Genomic DNA, 25,032 nt, shown 5'->3' with positions numbered 1-25,032 from the left:
AGATGTTTGGGCTAATGCTACTTTGGACTAAAAGTATTTAAAAGCTACAATTTCAGACAGACTGTCTTGTACACTTAAAATACAAATGTTTTATTAATTACACTGCTTGACTTAAAAATATGTTTCTTAATCAAAAATTTGCTAAATTTTTATAAAACATAAACTAATACTTATAAAAGAGCCTGAGGCAATTTGTTACAATTAATTAAATTGTTCAACGTTGTTTAATTAATTGTTTAGGCGGTCAGAGCCGGAACAGCTAATGAAGTTTATGAGACTGTGATATTACTTTCGGTTTTGTGAAATGAAGAATTACATAGGATACTTTCAGATTGAAGTTCTGTAGAAACAAAAAAGTAAGTACCATCCCTCTTTCTGAAGCTCTTTATTTGTTTATTGACTTTTGGTAATTAAAAGGTCACTAAAGGAGATATCAGCGAAAAAACATACATTGAAAACAAAGTTAAAACAAAACGTTGCCGACAAAAATATCCAAAGAAGTGATTTGGAAGTGCTGAAGAATAAGTTTAAAGTGTTCGAGACAAAGATAAATTCCAATTTCGATTCTTTGTTCGGGTTATGTATTGAAGAAAGTGCAGTCAAAAGTCTTTAATCCGGACATCCATAATCCGGAATGATCTATAATCCGGACCTCAAAGCTACAAATTTTCCGCGCATGCGTTTACGCATATGCATAATACGTTTACGCATGCGCGTTTAATGTATAACGGAGGGTATAAGCTAAGCTAAAATAATCTATTTCAGTTAATGTTGCAGATTGTGTTGTTCCTTAATCTTCTAATTGGATACGGCTTATTATTTTCTTTTAGACTATTAGAGCAATTTAATAAAAGTAAGTTGGAACTTTCGATTATGTCAAACACAATTTCCGATACTGGAGATGATGGTAATGTGAGTAGACGTTACAGCACAGGTCGACCCAGAGTTACAGCGCCGAATAAGGACCGGTATTTGGCAGTTACTGCCAAAACAAACAGGTGGAGCACAGCCTGAGACCTGCCTCGTCAGCTCTCTTCAGCCACTGGTACGACAATTTCAAGGCAGACCGTGTACAGACGCTTAGGGCAGATTGGTTTATATGTTCGTAGACCTGTCAGATGCGTTCCACTTACTGCAACTCACTGTCGCCTGCGGTTAGCCTGGAGTAGAGAGCATGCACTGTGGACACCGCAACAGTGGGCTTGTGTGATGTTTTCCGACGAGTCCAGGTTTAGCTTGCAGTCTGATTCTCGCCGGACTTTCATATGGAGAGCTCCAGGTATTCGTTACCACCAAGAAAGCATCATTGAACGACACCGTTACGGTGGTGTAGGAGTGCTCGTTTGGGGTGGAATTATTCTGGGTTCCAGAACTGACCTTCATGTTCAAATTGGAATCATGACAAGACATATCTATCGGGACGTCATTCTGGAACAACATGTACATTTGTTTCGGGGTGCCATGGGCACACAATTTGTTTATGGATGACAACGCCAGTCCTCACCGTGCAAATATCGTAAGCGAATGCCTTCAATCGGAGGATATCACCCGTACAGACTGGCCAGCATTCTCACCAGACTTGAACCAGTAGAACACGTGTGGGACATGCTTGGCCGACGAGTTGCAGCCCGTCAACCTCCTTCTACATGTCTACCGGAACTTCGGAGTGCATTGCTTTTTGAGTGATGTAATATCCCCCAAGATCAGATCGATAATTTGATACTCAGATGCCTAGGCGTTGTACGGACTGTATTGCATCGTCTGGGAGACATACAATGTATTAACAATCAAACCAACCATGTAATATTGGTTTTTTGTAAATAAGTTTTTTTTTTTTTTTTGGTAATTTGCTCCAGGGAGAAAAAAAAATCGCTAATTTTTTTAATAATATCAAACATATAGCATCTGTTTTTGCTCTTTACCTTTTGTTTAATAAATAAGCTTTACAAATAAGTCAAATTTGTTTTGCTTCTAACTTTTCCTTTGCCTGATTTTGCATTATCCTTAATTTATGGACATGAGTGTATAACAGCGAGTACTTTTGTGTACAGAAGCTGTCTTGAAAGCTTAGAATCTAAAATTTTAAGTTTGTATTTGTTTTTACTGAATTGTAAGTATTATAAATTCATATGTTTGGAAGCGTCCGAGTTTCAAAAATAATAAAAGTATAAATGATAAATAATAAAGCTTCAAAATAGTAAATCAAACAATCATCAAAATGTTTAGTACCTATTTAAAAATTTGGAGCTTTCTTTCAATTTTAAAGTAATTTAAAATTTAATAAATAGCTTTAAAACTCTTGCCAGTCACTGCTCATCTCAATGCATATAATAGCATTATAATTTTTTATAATAATAATGCATATTTTGTTTAATTTCATGAGGCTGAAGGAGACATTGTAAACTTATATTATGAATACGAGTCATATTTTGTAAAATTCGATGAAAGGCCATTCGAAAAACATGTATACATTGACAGAATTGCCGATATAAATAAAATATGTTATTAACAATATTAACTTCTTATTAATTAAGAAAAGGCTGCATTAAATATATTAAAAGGATCTTTTAAAATTTTTGCAGGAAATGAATTTAAGTTTCTCTTAAGTGAATGGATATTTTTATATCTTTATTACCGTATTTGCAGGCGCATAAGGCACATCCCCCTTTTTTTATACACATTTCATTATAATGAATTTACAGTATTTTAAATATAAATACAAAGTAATACTTTATACCCACAATTCATCTGGGGAAGAGCTTTTAATTTTCTTCATCAAAACCTAAACACTCATCACCATAGCTAAATGAAAAGTCACTTGAAACCTCTCCTAAATCAGCATTCGAGTCCTCATACAACAGATTGTCCTCTGTACCATCCAGTGTATTAATAATGCCACACTTCATACATGATTTAACCTCTGCCTCTGTTTTCACAGCATCCCAAGATGCTTTGACCCATTCACAAACTTTCCAAATGTTAGGCCTTCCCCTTCTTCTTGATGGTGTAACCTCAAAATTTGAAGCCTGCATCCAGCTTGCATGCTTTGTTACAGCAATTTCAACATTGTTTTTGAACCATAATTTGCCAACAAACTTAAGAAACACCAAACAGTTGAAATTTCCCACACTTAAAAGTCGTTCGCAAAAATTGCAGTTTTCATGCCAGATGCACATTTACTAAGCTCTCCGTAACTGTAATATTCCCACACATCGCAAGGAAACAAGAAAAAAATCACATAACTCCAAAAAAAGAGGAAATTTCCAGAAATTAATGCAATCAAAAACTGAGTATCGACATACAAGATGCACCTCCTTTTTTTCCCGACTTATTTTCAAAGAAAAAATGTGCGTCTTATACACTAGAAAATTTGCTATTTAAAACTTTCTTACATTTATTGGAAAACAAATTGTTTTATATGCTTAATTTCATTCACATAACTATGCTCACTGTAGTTATTGGCTATACTAAATATTTGAATGAAGAAATGTAAGTTTTATTTGCACAAAAACTATTAGCATATGTTTTATAGCAATACACGCAAGTACACAAAAGTGATACACAAAAACTATGAGCATATAGTTTTATAGCAATTTATGAGAGCAAAGTTTTACATAAAAATGTAAATGAATCATAAACGCATCTGTTATATAATTTCAATACAATGAGATATAACAATAATCACTGAGGAAATCTGATATGATTGTGATGACTATATTCAATAATTAAAAAATTCCAAAGATTCCAGTAAGATTTTAATAACTGGAAGAGTAACTTCTTACTGGATCAATAAAACGCTTTTCTGCTGTTATCAGTTTTACTGGAGGAGATGTCTGAAATACTGCTATTGTGACATTATACTGATTAAACTAATGTAACACTGTGCGACACCCACACAGATCTTTAAAGCAGCAATTCTCAACAGGTGGTACACAAGATAAAAAATAGGTGGTAGGCAAAGAAACAAAGTTCAAAAATTCTATGAAGAAAAAAAGAACAATTGTTAGAAAATTCCTGTGATTGCACTTCCACTGAAGATTTCATAAATAACAACTTTTGGCTACACCGAAAAAAAGAATTTAAAGGCATTTCAAATAAAGCTAAATTTTTATTGCCTTTTCGCACAACCTATTTGTGTGAACAAGGATTTTCTTCCATGTTTTATTTGAAAAATAAATACAGAATAAAATTAAAAGTGGATCACACTTAAAGCTAAGTGAAATAAGGCCAGACAAAGAAATTGATCTCTCTTAAACAGGCCCAAATTTTACACTAAATTTAAGTATATAACTTAAATTTTGATAATTAAAATGGTAACCAATTCTTAATTAATATTTTTTATGTGTGCCTATTTAATACAGATAGCCAATAGCTTGTGCAAATGGCAAAACATTTATTTTTTCTATTTATATTGAGAAACTGAATAAGTATTATAAAATGTACAATAATTATACTGGTTGTACTAAGGTTTTTAAATTTTTGTTTAGATGGTATGTGTTAGTCAAAAGGTTGAGAACCGCTGCTTTAAAGCAATTAAATTTATGTCACTTTGTGAAGTTATACAAAAGTCGCAGTGTGACATTAACATCATTATCGCAGCATGACTTTACTACCATACTCAAAGACAAAGAAGCAACAATAACAAAAAAAAGAAGCCAAGAGAAAAAATTGGAATCTATAACATGGGAGCAGTTCTGCCAGAAGAGAATGTCGGAGTTACAATCATCGAAAACTCAAAGATAAGTTAAAATCTTCTATAACATTTTTTTTCTTTTGTTCCGAAATGTTATGCGTAAATACAAAGTTCTATGTTTTGACGAAAGTCAATGTGTTTCGGTTGAGATTTACTTTTATTTTACTTTATTTAGCTAATGCAAAAGTATTATTTTCTTTAAGTATAAAATCTAGGAACAAGCAGTTTCTGTTGGTCGAAAGACTAATTCTTTTATGTTAAAGCCAGAATTTGGCCGAAGATAAAAATAACTTCGTATTCTTGTATTAATAACAACTTTAGTTTCAGTGCCTCCAGCTTGGCGAAGAATGAGTAAAGTAAAAATTTATTTTTCTCTTATTCATTTTATGGTAAATTGTAAAAATCATATGTATTAGAATTTTGTAAATATACGTAAATGCTTGAAAGTTATGTAAAAGTAGAATTTAGTCTAGAAGCATAAAATTTTAGATGCTAAAAGTAAATGCTCAAAAGCAATGAATTCAAATTTAATTATTAAACTGTAGATAAAATCATGCTTTAGAGCGAAAGCCTGCATGTCTATAGATAAATGAGGGGGAATTTAGAATGAATGTGTTTTGTAATGTTCTCCACCTACACTTGAATTTTAAGAATGTTAAAGTAGCTCATCGACTTGTATAATGTCGAGTAAGGTGTGTCTATTTGGTCGTTGAATTCTAACAAATCATTGTGGTTAGGAGAAGTGTTGCAATACTAAAACACGAATATTCCCGTTTGACTCCTCACATGGTGGAGAGCCAGGGTAAAGTTAAATTCATGTTTGAATACTTGAATGAATGTGAATTAAGCAGTAACTAAGGAAAATAAATCGTTCAAAAACAAAAACTTATTCAGTGTCAAGAAAGTGTAAATTATAATGTATTTAGAAAGATACTGATACTTATTCCTTCCAGATACTGGAAGGAAGAGAACAGATTGATTGCTGAAGTCCGGGAAAGGTTGCTGTAAGAAGAGAGAATTAAATAAGTATCTACAGAAATTTGTTCTACCTTTTGTGAGATAACAGATTTTTTTTATGTCAACGAGGCTCTTAAAATTTAGATCAGAATTGTGGAAACTTTCCAATAGGTCGTTTCTAGGACCTGCTTCCAAGTTTTCCAAATTCTGGCAGCGGGAAATGTAGGGTTTATATTTATTTTAACTAATATTTATTTTAAGTTTAAACTATCTTTCCTGTTAAGCCTTACTTTCCCCTGGAATTGCCAATGCCAGAGTATGTAAATTTTAGTAGAACGCGCAAAGGATTCAAATTGTCAGCGGAAGTAATCTGAGTTAAATAGAAGGGAAACGAGTTCGAAAGTGTGTTTCTTGCTGCACGAGCGTGGAGGTGGCTAGTTAGAAATTGAAGAACCACGCGTTTAAGTTCTTGTTGTTAATTTTTCAACGTAATATTCAGAAGTTTGCTGAATTATCAGCGGTATCTTAGAACGCGGTGAGGTTAGTTACGTATAGAGAGCCTCGTAGTTAGTCACATGTTATTATTCTTTTTTTAGTTTTTTATTTTTATTTTACCGCCGGGTCGGCGTAGTTTGCGAGCGTCAAGAGCACGCATTTGTAATTTCTAAAGTTGAATAAAAAGGGATTTAAACCCTTCTCAAGAATTTGTCTACTTTCCAGTTGTTAGCAGTCACCACTATTGTTGCGTGCAGGTTGGAAGCGCGCAACATTACAAGGGATATCATTAATTATACTTTGCATTATCATTAATTATACTTTGCTTTCCAGAATTTTTTTGATTTTTGTATTCTTTTGTGTTCTTTGTTGCTCATTTCACTGATTTTAAGATACTGAAAAGTTTTGAGTGATTTTTTTAGGAAACAAAGTTCTTAACCTCCTTTATACCATTTGAGTTCTTAAGATTTTGCAAAGGGAAGTTGGTTAATTTATTTATTAAGATCATTAATATTTGTATTAAGGGATATTGCTTATTTCATGGTAATTTTGTTATACGTAATAACTTTTTTTTTATGAAGTCGTTCTGCAGAGTAAAATTCTACGCTGTTTTCAAGTTTAAAAATTGGTGTTTCTTTCAGCCATTTTCCCGGTACATTTAAAAGCCAGACGAAGGCTGGCAGCTAAGCTGCTGGTATTCTGTACAAGCTTGATATAAAACTTGTTTTATTAGATTTCCCTCCTTTCCCAGCAGCACAAAGTTTCGAGATCTGGACTCATCCGGTGGGCTAATAATTGATTTAGCCACTACAATATTATTACTACTTTCTAATGAACCTTTTTCTAGATTTCTTCATTTCTTCTATAACCCGTTCTCCCTTTTTGTCCTTCTCACTTAAAAACTAACTTCTAAATCTCTCTTTAAAGAACTAACAGTAGGATTCTTCCTCTTCTGGCCTTCCCTCCGTGCTGTATTCGGTTAGTTATTGGGATGTATACCTGTGCAATCTTTAATGAAGCTCCAACACTTTTACCTGTACATGTCTGTACCTAAATGAAACTGGTTCGTTTTGATGTTATACTAGCGAAACACCAAAAAAATCTTGATTTAAATGATGATGATTTAAATAATTTAGCTGGTATTTTAAGGATGAGGATTTATACTAACTGCTGATGATTTTTTATTTAAGTTATCGTGATTATATGTTATAGTGATGAAGAATGTGATTAAATGAGTATGATGGTAATAAAACTTTAGGTGATAGTACTTTGTATTCAGGTGATTTTATTATTTGACGACTTCAATGATGATGGTGTATATGATATATAGTTTCGATTGATTAGTATGGAATGATGATGTGATTTGTGTGATGGTGGTTTATTTTATTCTGACGATGGTGATAGAGATACGATGGTTTAAAATCATGATGTGTTTTGTGTGGTGAGGAATATTTAGATGATTTTGATGATGATATAGATTTGGCTAATGACGATTTTATAGCTGATATGATAGTGATTTATAGAATAGTTTAGAGGGTTTCGGCAGTGAAGACGATGGTTATTTATATTTAGATGCAGCGTCTAACAGTTTCTCCCACCTCAGACAAGATCTCAGTCTGTGTGCTTGTTTCCCTCGTTTTGGAAGCACATTTGATAAGCTGGGTTGGCGCTTTTTGCTTTTTGTACATTTAGAAAACATTATCATATTAATTTTTATAACCATGGGTACAAAGAATAAGATGATGTCTATTGAATTACAGCGTGAAATCATAGAAAACCATGAGCAAGGTGTGCGAGTAATTGACTTGGCGATGATGTACGGTCGTAGCACATCAATGATATGTACTGTGCTTAAAAAAAAGGAGTTGATAAAGGGTATAACGCCATCTAAGGCCGATAAAATAATGTCTAAACTCTGGACCTCTCTCCGTGAATAGATGGAGAAACTACTGATGGGGTGGGTGAGAGAGGAGCAGCTTCAAGGAGGAACCTTAACATAAAGCTTCATATGTGAGAAGGCACGAGCAATTTACGGTTATTTGCTAAAGAAGATCCCACACACTTCTAAAAATGAGGAATCGGAAGACTTGTTTAAATCCAGTAGGGCTGGCTTGACATCTTTAGGAAAAGGACCGGCATTCACTCCGTCCTCAGACATGGTGAGGCAGCAAGTTCCGATGTGAAGGCAGCTGAGGTTCACATCAAAATGTTTTCCGAACTGATACTAGCCAAAGCATACATCCCGCCAGCAAGTCTTTAACTGTGACGATACAGTATTTTTCTAGAAAAGGATGGCGAATAGAACTTACATAACGGCAGAGCAGAAGACGATGCCAGGTCACAAACCCATGAAGGATAGATTAACTCTAGTAATTTGCGCCAATGAGATTGGCGACTGTAAAATCAAGCCTCTGCTAGTATACCATTCGGAAAATCCTAGAGTCTTTAAGTCATATAATATTTCAAAAGAAAATCTGCCAGGTATGTGGATGACAAATCCGAAGGCTTGGGTCACCAGGAAATTCTTTGTGAAGTGGATAAACCTGGTGTTTGGCCCTTCTGTTAAAAAATACCCACAGAAAAACAACCTACCCATGCAAGCCCTTCTCTTCCTCGACAATGCCCCTACTCACCCACCAAATCACGAAGTTGATTTACTCTAATAGTTCAAGTATATAAAAGTTCCCTACCTACCACCCAACACCACTCCTATCCTGCAGACGATGGATCAGCAGGTGATTTCTAATTTTAAGAAATTGTACACCAAGCACATTTTTTGGGGCTGCTTTGAGGTGACGGAGAACACAAACCTTACCCTTCGAGAGTTCTGGAAAGGCCACTTTAAGATCGTCATATGCCTAGGAATTATTGATCAGGCCTGGCTGGGTGTTACAACGAGGACCTTAACCTCTGCACGGAAGAAGCTGTGGCCTGAGGCTGTTGCTGAAAGGGCCTTCGAAGGATTGGAACCCAAAGTCGCATAGGTAGAGGAGCTTGTTTCTCTGGGAAAATCCATGAGTCTGGAGGTGGATGGGAGAGATGTGAACGAACTCGTCGAACAACAGTCTCAGGAGCTGACAACCGAGGAGTTACACGATCTGTATTTGCAGCAGCATACGTTGTGTTAACGAAAAATTAGTTTTGAAGAGGAGCCAGAGGTGGAGGAGGTTATCGCTACAAGAGATATAAAACAGGTCTTGGGAATGTGGGAGAAAGTTGTAGAGTGCGTGGATAAAAATCACCGCGAAAACGTTGCAACTAGCCGTGTATCCTTGACACGGAAGAAGAAACAAACCTCCTTGGAAAGTTTTTTTAAATGATCTGCGGGTGGAAATAAGCAGATCATGACGAAAAAAGCGAAGACCAGTGACAAAAATTAAGCTCTTCCGTAGGCACTTCACTTTTTCTTTTAATTATGTTTTTATAGAATATGTATTTGTTATTTATAAATAAATGTTTCTTCTTGTTTTTGATTCTTACTTAAAAACACTTAACAAACAACTGAGGTCGTGTTTTGGGATCTGGAACGGATTAATGGGATTTCGATTAATTTCAATGTGGAAAATTGCTTTGAGATACGAGCAATTTGACATACGAGCAAAGTTACGAAACGAATTAAACACGTATGTCGAGGTACCACTGTGCGTAATTATATAATCGTTAGCAAGCAGATAGTAATAAATAATTTTAAAAGTCTGATGCTATCAATATATAAAATATGTTGACTAGTATAATTAATTTAGAATTATACGCCTACATATAATAATATGATGTATGTTACTACAGATACGTATTATTATATACATATATAAGTCTGTGCATATATATGAAATCATAATTCTATTTAAACAAGTTAACAGTTAGAATTACTGAACAACCATGAAAGATTCCCCAAAAATTAAATATGGTGTAACAATGAACACTTAATTTAGAAATTAGATTCTATTGTATATTGTTGTAAAAGCCATTGTAAGAGTGAAAATTCTTCATTCTGCCTTAATGCGATTTTTTGCGTTTAATGCGATTTTATGATCCCGAATTATATTGATGTGATATATTAATACTGCATTTGTAGACATACGTTTTCTGAGAAACGAGTCAAGGCGATTGATTTTTTGTAAAAATTTGGATTTATCCTTATTTTATTGACGTGCACCAGCACTGAATTGAGAATGGCTTGTGCTATGTTTCGATGGATGAAAAAGCGTTCGTAAGTAATGAATATTATGAAAGTTTCAGCATATTTAAATAAATAGTATTAAAAGCATATATTTATTAACATATATCAATAGTTTATGGTAAATTTTTCATTATAAATCTCATGATAGTTTCATTTCTCATTCTTTTGCATTTCTATTGCGGTACATAAATTTTTTGGTATATATATTGTAGATTGCATCAGTTTTGCTGCGCAATTTATTCCTCGGTATGTTACTTGTAGTGTTATTAGAAATTCCATTATTTTTGTATTTTTTCTGCAATTGGTAGTATCTGATTAGGAAATTTATGTTTTATTTCAAGATATATATGAAGTTGGTAATATCAAGTGTTAAATAAACGTTGTTATTCAGGCAATAGCGTTAGCTTTATCCAGATAGATAAATGCATTTCTTAAATACTCAAGATATAAAGACACACTCGGATAGTAGATTCACTCACTTTACGTTTTTTAAGGGTTATATATATTCATTAAGGGCGTGTTCAAAACAACCGTTGACGGGTAGTCTTGGCGTAATTCGGATTCATACCAAGCATATCCATTTCTCAGGGCAATAATTTTCGTTATTTTTGCTAAACCATTTACGAAAATATAATTTTCCGAATGCTGAACTCTTATGCATGAAAAGACAGAAGTTAAGATATTTGTTTTGCAATTTGATGCAAAATTCTTATTATTAAAACACTGATGTATATGTTCTTAATTTAAAACTCTGCCAGTATATAACATTATATAACATTATTGTTTTATCACCATTTATAGATGTCGCTTGCTGCACAGCCTGCTGAATACATTTTACTTTCTAGCTATCTACAATTACATCATGTTTTTTCGGTATGAACAGGGGCGAAGTATTCATTACTTAGATACATTTAAAGATAATTAATTAAATTTTTCTGATTTTGATATCTATATTATATAGACAGGATTACTCATAAAAAATTTCAGAAAATTGTAAATGAAGAAGTGAATAGAAAAATTTCGTTCAGGTATTGTGAGATGCTAATATAAACTTCATACATTTTACTAGAGGGCTGTTGCCAAAGCAAAATCTTTACTATATATGTCTACGAGCTCTATGTATACAGTGTGTTGCTCAAAGTAAACTTCCTGCATTGTGAAGAGTACTACGTGTATGTCTTGATGCGTTCATGAGAAGCTTGTTCCCTCGTATACGCTCTGCCACTTCGAACAAAAATTGTCCGTAAACTGCAGCGTCTTGAGTTGTTTATATAGGTTCTTGAGCTGTTCTGTTATTTCCTGTCGAATCTGACGCTGACGCGGAGAGTCTTGTATCCTTCGTTTACTTGCTACTTCTTCTATTCATCGCGCATGGTCTGTTGACGTTCCACTTGCCTAATGGGCCTCCGTTTCCCTTCTGCTTCCCTTTCCGGAGCACGCAGTGTTTCTTGGTTTTCTGAATGTCTTATGTGTTTTCTACTAGTTTCTGATACAGTTTGAGCACGCGAAGTTTCTTGAGTTGCTGCTTGTCTGCTGGAACTCCTATTCGTTTCTTCTTCAGTTTCTTGAATGAGTAAGCTGTCTTGTCACTATGCTTGCCTGCTGAGTTTCTAGTTGTGTCTTCATTCATTTTTGAAGCTCGCAAATTTTATTGTACTTGCCTGTTGAGTCTCCTAGTGTTTTTTACTTCATTTTTCTGTAGCTCGCTGTACCATTTGTGCTCTCTTCTTGCGTTCAGACATTTTAGTAAATTGGAAAAAAAATTTATTTAACTGTAGTAAAGTAACATTGCATCTAAAATACGTTAAATATCTACAGATGTTTAAACTTCTACTCAGAAAGTAAGTATACAATAAAAGAAATTAAATTTTTATAAATAAATTTAGAATAGCATAAAATGCATAGAAACATTTCATTATGAAGAAAATGTATTCATTCTTTCCAAGCAACCAGCGATTCGTAAATACATTTTTCTTGCCAACTCAGGAAACAAAGACCTTTGACCCTTCAGGTAATACATTGGAGGTTATGATTTAAATTTATTTCAATATAACAAATTTTCAAAATCTCAATAAAGGAATTAACGTAGCGATAGCATATCGTGTCACGTATCCAAAGGTGAAACATAAAAGTTGCCAAAAACAGCTATTCATTTAAAATACTGATATTAACGAAAGATTTTCGACATACAATGACGTTATATGGAATCACGTGCTTTCTTCAACTTCAGAATATGACCGTAAATAATAATAACAATAAGTTTCACGTTTGGCAATACTATTTATTTCATATTTTTTTTAACTTAAAAATATCTCTTAAACAAACTCTACGATTTGAAAGTGAGAACGGCCAACATTTTTCCAAGTAAAGCATTTTGATGTCCAGTGCGCTAGACTTCGGCTACTTGGAAAAATAAATACGAAAAATTACCGTTTTCCGAAATTTTATATAATATCTCGAGTGATAGTCGTAGGAAGATAACAATAGTCGGAAAGTTTTACCAAGAAGTTTTGAAATCCGGGGGTACCTCCTTCCAAACTCAAACTCCCCGTTCCGGAGATATGATGTTACGAATTAAAAAACAAGGAGGCAAAAATCCACAGATATTTATATTGTTGATTCGTGTGTACAATATTCAAATTCCTTCAAAACATTAAGCTTCATTTAAATAAAAGGAAATTAAATTCAGGCATTTTTATTACCTTTCAAGCTTTTATTGTATTTTTAAATATTCTTTTTGTCACATTTGCGCAAGTTTTCCTCGGCGTCATTAGGAGCCGTAGGTCGAAGACATTTAAGAATCATTGCTGTTAATAATGATCATATGATAAATTGCAATACATATTCGATTGTTTTGATGAGAATTTGAGTACAAATCTTTATACATCAGCTACTATGCCCCTTTATGTAACGACAAAGATTATTTTCGATGATTATCCGATGAGAATGATTCTTTACAATGATTATTCGATGACAATGATTATTTACAACGAATATTAAAAGCTGATGACTATGATTACTTAAATAGAATATGCATGTCATTCGATGACAGCGATTATTTCCAAAGAATCTTCGATCACGTCACTATTGTATACCGCTATACCCGTGGGGTTGGGGCCGGTTGTGAATTGTACTACGGCCCTGTAATTAAGCGTTTTAAATGACGTCAAATAGTCACTGATCCAGATATTTTTCTAGTAACTGCCGCGTATTGTGATCAAAACCGTTATTTAAATCTTCTAAATAAAATTTGGGATAATTCCTTTTACATCAGAGAATAAAGCAATTTGTAACACGAATTTCAACAAAACTACATGCATCGAATAACAAGAATTATATAAACGGAAGTCTCAGTACAACAAATCGCTCTTTGCAGCTCCGCTTTAGTCCGACACTTGTTTTTCAGCTATCGTATCTACCCATTTGAAGATACCATGTGAAGAATACTTTTTTTAAGTGTGTAAATTAATTACATGTATGTTATGTATATATATGGAGATATTTTTTGAATTAAGAAAGCACCAACTTTTTTTAACGAAAACAACCGAGACATTACCTCCAGTCCAATTTAATTTTTCATCTAAATCATTTCTTAATTACAAAAGTTAATATTAATTTTCTTTGCAAAGGAGACTAGGTGTTGCTGGAAACAAATGAAATACCAAACATTATTAAATTTATTGAAGTCAACAGCAGAAAACTGTTAAACATTTAATAGATCACTTCAATGAAATGTAGTTGCATTTAAACGTATTAAATTGTTTTCAGCAGATGTAATAATCAGGAACATAGGAAGATCCGAAGAGATATTGTGCGTTTAAATACTTTTTTTGTTTTCGCTAATTTTTTTATACATTTCAGTTAACGTGTAAATCTGTGTTTTGAACGCATGGCCCGTTAAGTGAAGAAGTCTGTAGGAAGGCAATTTTTAATCCTGTGCGGAAATTGTCCAAATGAATGATCAGTCATCGACTCAGCATACGCAGCCATCAGGTTGAGATCCCAAACATTGATTAATTGCGCTCGACTGGAAATTTCATCAGCATGGTCAACGGAAGCCACCGTTTAAAAAATTTTCTTGTTCTTAAATATATGCTTATTCACTTTTGTAATATTACTAGATACTTATAATCACGGTTCCTTCACTTTCAATAATATATTTCATAAATTGTTGAAGTGCAGACACATACTTCATATTGTAGAAAAACGTTTCTCTGGAATTTTTGATGCAAATCCTGGTTATCTTTTCTAAGAAGGGAAAGTAAGAAAGTGTGCCATTTATAAAGCTTAAGTTTTGCTAGATTTGCAGGTTTTTCGCGCTCGCATTTTACGTGCTTCTTAAGAATCTCTGGTAATAAAATGGGAACTTTCCATGACTTGTTGCCAATCTAATTGGAGAAAAAAATTTATTCTTTATAGGGATACTTGCGGGAGGTAACCGTCGAGCAATCTTCTTGTATCTGTCTCGTCCCATCCTGTTTGTTATTTTATTAAAACGTGTTTGGAAAATTTTTTCCTGATTGCATGGTTTGATTTGAGATGATAGATGTCAATCAGACCTTTTAATATGGCATCCTGAGCTGTTGGTGCCAGCAGCTTCATTTCCTATTATACCTGTATATTCTCATAATGGAATTTAGGCTAATAAGAGGAATATTCATTTCCATATTTATTGTTTTTAAAAGATTTTGAATACGTAAAGATATTTTCTTCGTGGAACATTGAGCGTTTAAAAATCTTTGACAATCTGTAAAAATGCTCGCAAACTGTAACTTACTACTTTTGACAAAAAACGTATAAGTAATCATTTATTAAATTAATGAATTCAAACATATGAACATATATATTTAATAAAATAAAAATATTTCAGCGCAAATAATTATCGACGTATATTTGAAGAAGAAGAAGGAGAAGCAGGATTATACTTCAGCGATCAACTACTAGAAGAATTGGATCCCCAATGTTTAAGATTGCAATACGTGTCGGAAACGTAAGTCTTTTCGGAAAAAATAATAAAACAAAACATAATGTTTCAGGTCCAGTTTAATTATACCTTTAATAATTTTTTGACAAAAACGCTGGTCTGGAAAATAATACGTTTTCAGATTTATAATGCTTAATGTTTTTTTCATTCCTTCATTACAAAAATATATTATAAATGTTTAAGATGGAAAATCCTATTGTGAAGAATTCAAATTTATTGTCATACCTTTTGATTATGAGGAAACGTTATTGCATTAACTAATGAAATATCTAAACAGAAAGCTAATATACAAAATACACGTGTTTAAACGGCCAGTTTGTAAAATTTGTGAATGAGAAGTTGTTATGAAGTTAGTTGTTGAATGTCAAATAGTTGATATAATTAGAGTAACAAAGACAAAAAGGACTTTATGTTTATAAATAATAATATATATGTATGTAAAACAAATTACGTAAACACTGAAATCCATCCTATACTCTATTCGGAACAAATCTAATATAAATTGTTCTCTTCATCTGTTTCTGTTAGACTATATATTTCTAGATTTACAGAGATTTAGAATATTATTTAGCTCGAGTTTAGAGAATGTACTCATCAAACATAATAAAAATTTCCAGATTCCAACTTTTCATTGTAATTATTTTTTAATATATAATATTAAATAATTTTGAATTAATAGAAAATTAAAAAATAAAAATTAATTAATTAAAATATATTTATGTAGATATATATATCCCCATCACATGATTTACATAAAGATGATGACCTAGCTAAGTGGGAATTTAAATTTCCTGAATCAAATATTTCTCTTACTAAGCCACAATATTGTCGAACTATGCACATTTTTTTCTATCTCTGTCACCGCTGACACGACGTCGTGCTACTTTCTTCCTATTCCAACAGTATGAGAAATATAAATATTCTAGAAATAGGTAGGTTTAGAATTTCAAATGAATTGGAGCCGCAAATATGAATTGAAATAAATCTGAATATTTTATCTTATTCATCTGCCAAATTTGCTCTGTATTATAGATCAATATGTGCGATCAGAATTCCTAACATTAATTCACACACACACACATTTACATATATATCTATATATATACGTTTATCGTATATATGTTATGGTGAAACGCCGAAATCTGGAGAATGTCGACTTTCACCGGTGAATGTCAACATTCACATAGTCACTTGTTGTATGTCCGAAATATTTTCCAAATACTCTTATTTCTGACTTACACCGGTAAATGTCAACATTCACCATCTACTAATGGTGAATGTTGAACACATAAGAATATTATATTTTCTCCGTAATTCGGTCACGAAAAAACGCACTTAAATTAAGAACTTAAGAATATAAGAACTTAAAACACACTGTACATTCAAAATGCGAAAGGAAAATAATAGAAGTTTAAAACTTACAAAATTACGTGATTCAAATCTTATTTATTGCAAAAACTTAAACTCTTATGACACTTTCAATTGCACAAGAGGCCCTTGCTTTTACGACAGCATTTATTTGTGGAACACTTCCTTTTGCAATGACAGCGTGTACATATACTCCTCTCTTTTCAACCTACACCAGAACACATCCGTGAGTGTCGACATACACCGGTGAGGGTCCGAATGTACAAGAATGTAATGCAATATTCGATCTTTCACCGACGTATTTGGTGAATGTTGACATTCTCCGGTGAAAGTCGACATTCTCCAATTTCGGTCTTTCACGGTAACATATATATATATATATATATATATAAAGATTTTATATATATATATATATATATATATGATTTTCCTTTTACAATTGAAATTTTATTCTTCATGATGATTTAACTCTAGTCCCCGTTAAAACATTATTAACATTTTGCTTTCAAATTACTTCAAAACATCTTTCGAAATATAACTTACCAGTATGGATTCACTCTTTTAAAATAATTCTACTTTAATTAAACTTAGGAGATAATATAATCAATTAATCAATATTGTTTAGGAAATAAATTATTATTAACTAACTTTGCAGCAATTGCGCAAGTAATTGTAACTTCTTTTCGCACTTAATGAATTTAAGATCATACAACATTGGATATGCTAAATAGCAGCTATTAGCGCTATTTATCGCTTGCCTAATGTACCCACTTTATATATTACCACCATTCTTCTTTCTTAATATTTTAATTTTTAAGTTTTATAAAGTTCTTATACAAAAACTTTACTGTATTGAAGGTTAGCAGCCTCCTTACTTTTATATCTTGCTAGTTTATCTGAAATTGAAATCATTTAATGTCATTCCACTAGATGAAAAACTTGAAAATTTAAGCCATGCCTGCTACAGATAAACCCAAAATACAATTTTTATGAAAAACATTTAACTGTATTTACATGATTACATGCGGCACTTGACATATAAAATATATAGGACAGACTAAAAACAATCTTAACTTTCGAATCAATAACCATAGAGCTTAAATCAAAACATTCAACGCACAAAAAATAGCATTAAAATAAGTACACCATCACAACTCAATACAGCAGAATTAGAGCACTTTAAACACCATGACTTCAACTCTATTCAACTTCAGATACTAGATATAATACCCAATCACAAAACACGAATTTTTCAGGAATCTCTCTATATACTAAAACAACGTTCACTTTATCCATATGGACTTAACACTTATATACATAGTCATAGAGATACTTCTAAGAAGTCTATTTTCAGCCAATTTAAGCACTACAGCAACAAAACGCAGAGAGGAATAAGAGGAAGCAAAATAAAAAATAATGCGAGATTTTTATCCACTTTGGATACATTTGCATTGAAAAAACAATTGAAATGTTTCTTTGACTCAGACAACTTTCCCAAGAAACCTCTCAACTGTTACACTCCTGTACTAATAAATTCCTTATCAAACTAAAAAAATTCATTCAATAAAGCTACGACGACACACAAATCATTAAAGACATGATTCTCGATTTTAGTTTTTTCGGACTCTCTAATAGTCTCACTCAACGCAAAATTTATTTTAAAGTCAATTTTCTACATCCGCAGTTTGACAATATTCATTTCTCAAGAATCATCAGAGATTGTAAAGATTACTTCCCCGCAGTTGATACATTAACTATGGTTGCATTTAAATATCAAAGGACCTTAAGCAACTTGCTGACTAACCACCATGAAATAGATGAAACAGCAGAATGACATTGTAAGACACCAATTTACAGCAATTACGTGGATTCTCATCACCAGCGCATAATTACTGGCAACCTGAATATCATACAGAACCATCAACTTAAAACACTAATGAGTTATGGTACAAAATTTAGACCAGTCAGAAACATGACTACAAATTTCTGTTACAAGACTTTCGAAAACAACATCAACAAAGTTATAGTTAAAGCAAGCTATCAACTGAATTTACCCATAGATACCTTATAAAAATGGAAAGCCAAAATTCTTCAACGCATATCCACCGAAATCAGTCACCTCAAGTTTAAAAGTACACTGAATTGGTCGCAACTTACATCAGATATTAAAAAATTAAAACAGCTCTTTACTATTACAAAAATAGTTAAACAACTAATAACTTTAGCATTATATGAAAACAATTCTACGCAGAAATTATTCATAAAGAACTTCTCAACGCGACTACTTATCAATTAGCCAACCTTACAGAAACATCTATAATAAACAGGTTTAAAACTTTTCATAAGAAACTCAATATTACTTTCAATGCAAACTACAACAGATTTACTAATCTTTATGCGATTCCCAAATTCCATAAAACACAATTAAAATTCAGATTTATTGCTAATGGAACTAATAAATTACAAGAAAAATGTAGACTATTATTTTTCAATTCAACTTAATAAAATCTGTAAATTTATTTTCAATGATTGTAACACTAATCATAACAATCCTGGATCATTCATAATAACACTCCTGTCATTAATACTATTCAAACCATTAACATCCAAAACATTAATTGCTATGACTTTGAAAACTTATATACCTCACTTCCTCTAGAAGAAATCTATACCAGTCTACTTGATCTAACTAAACTCTTCCCTGATATGCTCAATATCATGACTCTTGACAAATGGGAAACCTACCTAAAATGCACACTTTTTCATAACTACATCAAGTTTCAAAATCAAATTTTTAAACAAGTCAGAGGATTGCCAATGGGCTTACATTCCAGCACCTCGATCTGTAATATCTTTTTATTTGTCAAAGACTTTAACTTCGAAAAAAATCTACAACCACAAGAGTTAAATTACTACAAACACACCTACAGATATATTGATGACCTTATTACAATTAATAATTTTGATAAAATTGAACACTCCGAGATTTATCCGAATTGTCTTACACTTAATAAAACTAATAATTCACAAAATAGCATAGACTTTCTAGATCTTCAAATCATTAACTACAAAAAAATTTTACTTTTTGACAAAACAAGAAACTTCAATTTCAGTACTAACAAATTAATAAATTGGAACTCCAACATATCCAAAAAAGTAATTAACAATACTATAATTAATCAAATACAACGAATTAAAATTATATGGACAGATACAATAGATTTACAACGCGAAATTTTGCTCCTTATTAAAATTCTCAAAAATAATCTAATACCCATTCAATTTATCAACCATTGCCTTAAAAGAGCAGGCGTTAAATACTCACCCTAAATCATGTAACTGATAGGGATATGATAATTTGTTCCTAAACCTGAGAAGGCGGTATAAGTTGGATGACTATCAGTTGAAGGATTTGTATATAGTGTAATTACTCAATTGTATATATTGTAAAAACCTAATTGTCTTCAGACTCATGCTGTTACTATACTGTTACTAAAAAAATGGGCCTATTTCATGACTTTAGTCTGTCTAATAGCTCTTGGACAGTGAAAAATTCCTTTTTTCCTTTCTTAAATTCTTAATCATTGCGACACGACAATTAGCCAGAAATTAATTAATTTCCATTCACTAGTATTTTCAAAAAAATCTTAACAGACATTCTCCCTCAAATAAGAACTCCACATAATACATCCCTCAAGAATTCCGAGTCCAACCCACTACCATAAATTACTTCACCCAAGTCTTACCGACTGATATTATTCAAAGCCCCCACTGCCGCTAAGAATTTTCGGACACCCAACACTTATGAGTCAGACATGAAGAGAATACTTTGCCAACTCCCCCACTAGAAAGAATGTAAGTTACTTAATACCTTTTCTGGCCTTTATATCTTCATGTACATTCACTGTTCTTATTATATATTATTTTTTACATTTTTTTATATTACTTTATATTGTCTTTGATTTGTTTTTACAAACTTTGCATTATTTATCTTATTTTGTAATCTTCTATGTTTATTTCAACTTTACTTTGAATTCGATTTCATAATAACAATTTCCAATGTTTAATTTTTACAAATAATATAGAACTCAAAAGCATAAACATGAAGGAGTCGGGGACGGTTACTCGGGTTATATCGGCTTTCTCTACAGATTTTGCTTTTTACTCCAAATTGAATTTCCAATGTTTAATTTTTAAAAATAATATAGAACTCAAATGCATAAACATGAAGGTGTCGGGGACGGTTACTCGGGTTATATCGAATTTCTCTACAGATTTTGCTTTTTACTCCAAATTGAATTGACTAAATTGCTTCATAAGAATAAGTTCTTTGAGTATAAGCATTGGATCATAATCCCTTCTATTCGCGGAGATATTTGGCCTGACTAGAATTGCCGGTTCGGCTTTAACTTATAACTCGAGTAAAGACGAAACACCTTCGTATTTACGTATTTTTATCAATTATTGTTCGTTGAATGGGAGTTGGTTTGTTCCCATTGAAAAGTCAATTAATTTCCGATCAATGACAATGATTACATGGTTTTAATTTTCCTTTTACAATTGAAATTTTATTCTTCATGATGATTTAACTCTAGTCCCCATTATTAACATTTTGCATTTTGCTAAACATTATTAACATTATTAACCAAAAACATTATTAACATTTTGCTTTCAAATTACTTCAAAACATATTTCGAAATATAACTTACCAGTATGGATTCACTCTTTTAAAATAATTCTACTTTAATTAAACATAGGAGATAATATAATCAATTAATCAATATTGTTTAGGAAATAAATTATATATATATATAATCGTTTATTGCAATGCATGGTCGGAAACGCTTTCCTGGCGCTATAGTGACGAGAGACAACACAAGAAAAATAGGGTACGAACAGTGTAAAGATATTTCTTTATTATTCTTAGCGCAGCGAAAACTAAGAAATAAGAACAAAAACATTGGATTGTCATGAAAGAAAGTATTCGAAAGTTCCTTAGGAAAGTATCCTAAACATGGGTTTGGTAGGGGTAGTCCAGTGCATTGTTCAGCAAGATCACGAGACCTCACTTGCATTATCACTTCCGCTCGGGGCAATTCAACACATTCGTGCACGAAACCCCTGTTAGAAGTCCAACAGGAACTTGTGGCACATATCGTGGCAGCTGCTGGGAAAGTCCTGAGGATGCACAGTATTTTCCAGAACATCTTATGGTCGATGTGCGAGAGATGTGATACCTGCATCAGGGTGCAGGTCGTAATTTCGAACACCTTCTTTGAGGTCCATAAGTGTCTAATTTTGTTCCTATTTTTTAATTTCTCTTGTGCTAAGCATAATTGGTGTCCGTTCTTTCTTGTGTTTTGTGTTGTTTGTACCGGCCAGGAAAGTTGTTTCGGCCCTGTTTTGCCATTTCATTTTTCCTCGATGTCGTCTCTCTCATATATGTGCATAATTACTTATGACACAAGTGTTGCTACTATATGATGAAATTTACAAACACGGTGTTTACAATACTACATATTCCCATCCGAAAATATCTTATTTTTTCCTCTTGCCCTTCAAATAAGAAATGTGTGTCCTTCATTGTAAAATCTCCTGGAACTTTAATACTTCTTTTTTCGAGGACAATGGAGAAAATATTTCAGTATAGGCAGCTGTCAATATTCAAACATTACATTGTGAAAGCCATTAAAGTGATTTCGGCCATTAGCCGAAACGCTCAGAAAGGCTTAATTCGCATAAGGATTTAGGAAATACATTTTGAAAAACTTAGCAAATTTTCCTTCAATAAATTTAATGGAACAGGCAAAAGAAATTACAGGGAACAATAAATATAGGAGAAAACAGATATTTCTTTTCCTAATTTGTTTTACTGTGTTTGATTTCTTTCTTTCTTCCTGTATAAATAATTAAAACTTAAAGAATGTAACTGAAGAATGAGAATAAAATTTTCAATTGAAAACAAATGGTGGCAAAACTCCTAGTGCTGCTCTGCTGGACGACGAAATAGACCAGCAATATTTTCCGAATTTGGAATAACAAGAGAAAATTTGAAACCTGTGCAGCCAGCGATGCAAAGGGATTCTTCTGAGAGAAAGATGACTTAAATGAGGAAACTCGGAGATAATGTAATGATGTGTAAGGTTACCTCTACTGGGATAATAATAAGAAAAGGTTAAAATACAAAATACGTAAGTAAATTATACAAAAATTGAAGAAATTTAAAATATCTAGCAAGCGTAAGAAATAGTAATTGATTCAAAACCTAAATGAATCTAAAGCTCTCAAACTTATACTCGTTTAAATACAGGTTTTTCTGATTCAGAAAGAACGTTACGTGTATATCTTCTAAGATGCTTTTTCCATCCTTTTTTTTTTTTTTGTAGTTGTTTCATTTTTGATTTCAGTTTCCTTTTTTTCTCCTATTTTGCAATTTTCCCCATTGTTTCCCTCTGTTTTTAAGCCACCTGTTTATTATTACTATTATTATTATTACAACTTATGTAAAAATTAAGTAAGGAAAAGTAAGGCACTGAAACTTTGCAAATTATCACACTCTACGTGAGATTCATGGTGGTCGCTTATTGCATACAAATCACGCCAAATTCTTTAACTTCTCTGCTTGGCTTTAGGTCCTTATAACGAAAACAACCAATTCGCCCTTTGTAGAAAAATATTCTGTCAGGCAATAAATCTACGGGGAGATTTTTCCCTATGAAACTGAGCCCAAAGTGTTATATAGTATCTAAATATTAAAGTGTTGTACATGTTAAACGTGATCGTCGTTGCATTACTTTCACTTTTTTACTACTGAAATAAAGATATACTGATTATTTTGTAGATTGGAAAACCCTCCTTGTGATCATGAAAAGGAGCAAAAACTGGAAACCGAGAGAGAACTAGAAAAGAAGCGAGAACCGGAAAAGATGCAAGAACTGGAAAAGAAACAAGAACTGAATAAAAAGGAAGAACCGGAAAAGAAGGAGAAACTGCAAAAGAAGGAGAAACTGCAAAAGAAGCAAGAACTGGAAAAGAAACAAGAACTGAATAAAAAGGAAGAACCGGAAAAGAAGGAGAAACTGGAAAAGAAGCAAGAACTGAAAAACAAGAAAAAACTGGAATTGACACAAAAACTAGAAAAGAAGCAAAAGCTGGAAAAGATACAAAAACTAGAAAAGAAGCAAGAACCGGAGAAGATACAAGAACTGGAAAAGAAGCAAGAACTGAAAACGAAGCAAGAGCAGGAAGCGAAGCAAAAAATGGAAAAGAAGCAAGAACTGAAAATGAAACAAGAGCAGAAAAAGAAGCAAAAACTGGAAAAGAAGGAAGAACTGAAAAACAAACAAAAACTGGAGAAGCAACAGAAACTAGAAAAGAAGCAAGAACTGAAAAAGAAGCAAACACTGGAATGGATTCAAAAACTAGAAAAGAAAGAAGAACTGAAAAACAAGAAAAAACTGGAAGAGATACAAAAACTAGAAAAGAAAGAAGAACTGAAAATGGAGAAACTACTAGAAGAGATGCAAAAACAAGTGAACAAAGAAGAACTGAAAAGGCAGAAGGAACTGGAAAAAATGCAAAAACTAAAAAACAAAGAAGAACTGAAAAAGCAGAAAAAGAAGCAAAAACTGGAAAAAAAGGAAGAACTGAAAAACAAACAAAAACTGGAGAAGCAACAGAAACTAGAAAAGAAGCAAGAACTGAAAAAGAAGCAAACACTGGAATGGATTCAAAAACTAGAAAAGAAAGAAGAACTGAAAAACAAGAAAAAACTGGAAGAGATACAAAAACTAGAAAAGAAAGAAGAACTGAAAATAGAGAAACAACTGGAAGAGATACAAAAACAAGTGAACAAAGAAGAACTGAAAAGGCAGAAGAAACTGGAAAAAATGCAAAAACTAAAAAACAAAGAAGAACTGAAAAAGAAGAAGAAACTGGAAAAAATGCAAAAAATGGAAAAGAAGCAAGAGCCGGAAAAGATGCCAGAACTGGAAAGATAGATGAGTCAGAAAAGACGCAATACCTGGAAAAGAAGCAAAAAACGGAAAATAATCCAAATCTGCAAAACCAGCAGGAACCGGAAAAGAACTGTCAAACCCGAAAAGGAAACCGGATGAACTGCGAAAAGAGCCAGAACTGGATAACGACTGTAGAACGATTGATTTAATGACCAAACGAAGCAAGATCCGGAAAAGAAAAATAGAACAAATAAATCATATACCACTGCAAATAATACCACTGCAAGCATTAAATATCAACGTCAAAAGAATAAACACCTTTCTTCAAGGAAGCTTTGCAATACACTGTCATAAGCCAGAAGGTATAGAAAAAATCAGCTATAACCTCATTGCCAAA

The 25,032-nt window shown here is 32.6% G+C and overlaps 1 protein-coding gene across 2 annotated transcripts; it reads left to right on the top strand.

Annotated features, from left to right (window-relative positions):
* The first annotated feature begins 245 nt into the window (after nt 1–245).
* On the top strand, nt 246–24,819 carry LOC146994838 (uncharacterized). Of its 2 annotated transcripts, XM_085826224.1 has the most exons (3): nt 246–356; nt 15,196–15,315; nt 23,519–24,819. In XM_085826224.1, the coding sequence occupies exon 3, from the start codon at nt 23,604–23,606 to the stop codon at nt 24,675–24,677; it is 1,074 nt and encodes a 357-aa protein (XP_085682350.1). In that variant the 5' UTR covers nt 246–356; nt 15,196–15,315; nt 23,519–23,603; the 3' UTR covers nt 24,678–24,819. The 2 variants fall into 2 exon arrangements, with proteins under 2 accessions (XP_085682350.1, XP_085682349.1); XM_085826223.1 differs by lacking the exon at nt 246–356 and having other exon boundaries at nt 14,088–15,315.
* Nucleotides 24,820–25,032: the final 213 nt, after the last annotated feature.

The sequence above is a fragment of the Stegodyphus dumicola genome, chromosome 11, assembly GCF_044657685.1.
Source record: "Stegodyphus dumicola isolate Sdum_Otavi_A_Nest chromosome 11, ASM4465768v1".
In the NCBI taxonomy this organism is placed as follows: domain Eukaryota; kingdom Metazoa; phylum Arthropoda; class Arachnida; order Araneae; family Eresidae; genus Stegodyphus; species Stegodyphus dumicola.
This window is presented reverse-complemented; position numbering and strand designations above follow the sequence as displayed.